Genomic DNA, 4953 nt, shown 5'->3' with positions numbered 1-4953 from the left:
TCCTACAAAATGGCTCTTTCAGGTTTACAGGGAAATCAAATCAGATGTATCCCTATGATGGAGTGTCATACACCCTGGAGGCTCTCTCTCTCTTTCTCTCTCTCTCTCCATTTGACCTCTCTTCTCTCTCCCTTCATCCCTCCACTTACTGTACACAAGGGCTCTTTTCATGTGTAGGATCATCAGACTCACATGGTTTGGAGAGTGAGGGATCGCAGGACAGGGTTGTTTAGAGGAGGAGAGAACAGACAAGTGTTTAAAACGCTACAAAGACACAACTGACTCTGAGGACTACACAGGTGTGAGCAGGGGCCATGGAAAACGGCAAAACAGAGGGTAAGATATATATATATAGACACAATTTAGCAGATGCTTTAATCCAATGCGACTTACAGTACAGTGAGTGCATACATTTGTTGTATATATGATGCCAGTGGGAAATAAACTGCCAAACATAGTGTTGCTAGTGCCATGCTCTACCAATGGAGCCACACAGAACCACAAGATCTGGATCTAGATTAATTAAGATGTTACCAATATGGGTATTGTTTGATGGGTCCTTTATTTCCTATTTGGCAGTATTCAGGGGGATAAGAAATAAGTTTACAGTAAAACATGCTGTGTCCCTATATCTCTTTTGAAATGGTTTCGTCATGACAATACTGAAACTTTTTGTGAAGAAACTTGTTGCCACAAAGTTGTTTTTCTAGAATCTTCTGTGGCAGTTAGGCTACACTTTCAAAATGAATTTTCTATGAGGAATTGTCAGTAGGTACTGTATCCCATTGACTGTTCATAATACTGTATATCACTTCAGCACAGGCTCAGAAATGCATAATGTATGATAAGCAGACATTTAAAATGACCTTTCTGAAGCTGTTCGCAGTTTGAACATTTGGCATTTCCACTGAGACAGAACCATTGTAGTTGTACATGAGACAACTGTTTGATTGTTTGATGATCTACTCAAGTCATGTCTACCAAAGTGGAAAAAAAGTATACTTAAGTGTATTGAAAATAGTTTAAAAGTATACCAAAAAAATGCTTCAAATATTCAGTGGCTTCGGAAAGTATTCAGACCCTTTCACTTTTTCCACATTTTGTTGTGTTATAAACTCAATTTAAAATGGATTAAATTAAAATAATTTGCCATCAATCCACACATAATACCCCAGAATGACAAAGCGAAAACACTTTTTTAGAAATTTCAGTAAATGTATTAAAATTTAAATACAGAAATACCTCCTGTGCATAAGTATTCAGACCCTTTGCTATGACACTCTTAAAATTAGCTAAAATGCAAAAATACCATCAACAAATCACTCAGTAAGTTAAATTGAGTCCATCTTAATGCAAGGATAATAGTTCATGTAATTTTGGAATTAATATCTTTGTTTTTGCCTTCAGCAAATAGCATGTTCCCATGTGGGTGAAGTCTAGACTTGAGGTGGTTTAAAATGGACTGTCATATGAAAGGATATTACAACATCCGTGATTTACGATTTATTAATCAGCACAGAGATATATTATCTGCCACGTGAAGGGGTGGAAAGATGGAATACAATAAGAAATGTCATAACCACATTTATTAACTTTTTGTTTTATACAGTACCTTCGGAAAGTATTCAGACCCCTTCACTTTTTCCACATTTTGTTGTGTTATAGACTCAATTTAAAATTCTGTAAATTTGTTAAAATTGAAAGACAGAAATACCTCATGCACACAAGTATGCAGACCCTTTGTTATGACACTTAAAATTCACTAAAATGCAAAAATGTCATCAACAAATCACTCAATAAGTTGATTTGAGTCCATCTTAATGCAAGGATAATAGTTTATGTAATTTTGGAATTACAAATATCTTTGTTTTTATAGGGTCTCTGATTTGCATAGGAATCAGTTACACACTGTGTGGATCAGGTTGTCATTACAAACTGAGCAAATGGAGAGGAACAAAACTGCTTAGGAATGAGACCTTGAGGCCTGGGGAGACTTACAGCAATGAATGAATGGTGGAGAGGAAAAAGCACAGTTGATGGGACAACATCATCTCAGTCTCTCTACAAAATTGTTTTATAACCAAGTGGCCAAAAATAATCCCTTAATGGAAAATAATCTCTCATATCCACAATTGTGTTTGCAACAATGAATTCAAGTGATACAGCAAAGGAAGTGGCTGAAAATGTGTTTATTTGTTTTTATCTCAAAGCATTAAGTATGGTGCAAATCCAACACATGCAATGCAGTTTCCGCACCATCTTTCGTGTGAAGAATAGTGGTAGCTGCATCAAGTTATGGGTATGTTTGTCACTGGCACGGACTGGGGAGTTTGTCAGGATCAAAAGAAAATTATGAAATTTGCTGAGCTGGTAGTGACATCCTAATCTACACAGTGTGTAATTGATACCTATGCAAATCAGAGACCCTATAAAAACAAAGATATTAATTCCAAAATTATATGAACTATCATCCTTGCATTAAGATGGACTCAATTCAACTTATTGAGTGATTTGTTGATGACATTTTTGCATTTTAGCTCATTTTTAGAGTGTCATAGCAAAGGGCCTGAATACTTATGTACATGGGGTATTTCTGTATTTCAATTTTAATAAATTTACTGAAATTTCTAAAAAAACGTGTTTTCACTTTGTCATTCTGGGGTATTGTGTGTGGATTAATGGCAAATTATTTTAATTTAATCCATTTTAAATTGAGTTTATAACACAACAAAATGTGGAAAAAGTGAAGGGGTCTGAATACTTTCTGAAGGCACTGTATTAATGTTTTGATATACTTACTTAAAGTACACTAAAGTTGTTCTGACTTTGTACTTCTATGTACTTACTCAAAGTATACTTTAATTTCATGCCCTTTAATTTGTGCTTTAGTATACTTACAAAAAGTATACTAGAATCTAATGTACTTTAAATTGTACTTAAAAAAAAAGAAGCATACTTTATTGGCATGTAATTGAATCAGTACTTTAGTATACTTGAATGTCATGTCCGCACTTTAGTATACTTACAAAAAGTATACTTGAATGTCAAGTCCACACGCTAGTATACTTACAAAAAGTATACTTGAATGTCATGTTCTTAAATATGAACGGTAGTGTACTTTATTGTCATATCCTTAAATGTGTACTTCAGTATATTTCAAAGATACATATCGATACTTTTTGTCATTTTGACAAATGTCCTTGATATGGTACACAATGTTAGGTAACCTGGTCCTTCAACTTTAATGCAGTTGCACCTCTAATGGGATACATTAGAGAATATCCTGAAAAAATCCCAATAAAAATATATTCAATGAAGTATGTTTGAAATATAATGTTAATATATTTTCAGTATATTTCATGTTATTTACATATTACCTCGCATTCCTGTCTGAAAGTATTGGTTAACAATAACACTTACAGTTTGATTAATTATTGGATTCAATGTTCATTTTGAGATTGTAATGTAATTGTAACTGTGCTACCCTTCAGTTTGTATACTTGGTTGCCTGCTATTCCTCAATTAGGTGTATTTAGTTGCTAACAAGAACTTAAAATAATTATGATAGGCTATGCCATTAAGTCCCATGTCAAAGTCTGAAGCCCATGGGCCTCCTTGCTTGGTGGTTGACCTGCTGCACGAGTTACTGATTTACATGACAGTTACATGGTAACATGCCATGTCCCCCACAACCTGAATGGGACTTCATGAATAAATAAAGGGTGAATATTAAATATTTTAAAAAGCATACATATCCATGCATTTCAGATCTAATTTATGTACTTTTAAGATATGCCAATGACACATTTTTAAGACACTTCAATTATACTTAATACTATTTGACAGCAGCTTTAAATTCCACTTTGATTACTAGTACTAAGACTATTTTAATATACTTCAATATATTTAACTACAACTTTAGTGGTTAAAAAATAACACACTTAAGTACTCATAGATTTCATGCATATTTTAGTATATTTAAAATGCAAAACTACATAATCAAGTGCAAATCAAGTATTTTAAATATGTGTTTGACCCAGGGCATGTCACTGTTGAGTAACTGACAGTTTTGGCTTCTAGAACAAGATAAAGAGATGGAGGAGGCCACCCTGGAGATTGCTCAGGTAAGACCTACTGTTGTCTTTATGAGTTAGGGTTAGGGTTAGAGAGTGTGATTAACACCACAGAGTCAAACAAAAACAAGCTTGACTTCTGTTTCTATGGGTCTGTGTCTAATCTCATTATGTATCAATGGACTTGTCTTGTACTGTATATTGAATCTGTTATGCTAAGCTAATAAACATTGTATTACACTACTGTATATACAGTACAGTGGAGGCTGGTAGAGGTAGAAATCGGAGGAGGGGCTCATTGTAATGCATGGAGTGGAATGAAGAATGGTATCAGACACATGGTCTTACAACACAAGCCTCCACTGCTACAGGACTATCATGCAAACTTAAATGGTGAGGTACTACTTGTACTGAGTATAGAAACTTGAGTGATCTGTCGTGCAGCCGACTGTAGCTAAGGTGCAGGAGATGAGAGGCAATACTGGATGGCATTGATCCTCCTACAGTAAGTGTGCAGAGACTCTCTTCTTCTTTCAAGTACAGATACAAAGCATACTACAGATAACATCAGCACATCTGTGGAGACACAGCAGCAATGTAGGTCAGGGGCCCTATTGAATCTGCTGCCTGATGGCTTTCACATGAATAGGGAGAGAAAAGAGGAGAGGGAGAGAGAGAGGGAGAGGGAAAGAGAGAGGGAGAGAGTGGAGAGGGGTGAGGAGAGGGAGAGAGAGAGAGAGAGGAGGAGAAGAAGAGAAGAGAAGAGAATAGAAGAGAAGAGAAGAGAAGAGAAGAGAAGAGAGGAGAGGAGAGGAGAGGAGAGGAGAAGAGAAGAGAAGAGAAGAGAAGAGAAGAGAAGAGAAGAGAAGAGAAGAGAAGA

General features: G+C 35.5%; 1 protein-coding gene across 1 annotated transcript in view; it reads left to right on the top strand.

The window, feature by feature from the left end:
- Positions 1–314: 314 nt before the first annotated feature.
- Positions 315–4953, top strand: part of arhgef33 (Rho guanine nucleotide exchange factor (GEF) 33) — a gene marked incomplete at its 5' end in the record, with an annotated part of 18747 nt that continues 14108 nt past the window's right edge. Inside the window, 2 exons of the mRNA XM_083694731.1 lie at positions 315–336; positions 4081–4124. Coding sequence (XP_083550857.1) covers positions 315–336; positions 4081–4124 — 66 coding nt within the window. The remainder of the gene's footprint in view (positions 337–4080; positions 4125–4953) is intronic.

This window comes from Argentina silus (assembly GCF_951799395.1).
Source record: "Argentina silus genome assembly, chromosome: X".
In the NCBI taxonomy this organism is placed as follows: Eukaryota; Metazoa; Chordata; class Actinopteri; order Argentiniformes; family Argentinidae; genus Argentina; species Argentina silus.
The sequence above is the reverse complement of the archived record's forward strand: the minus strand, read 5'-3'. Positions and strand labels throughout refer to the sequence as shown.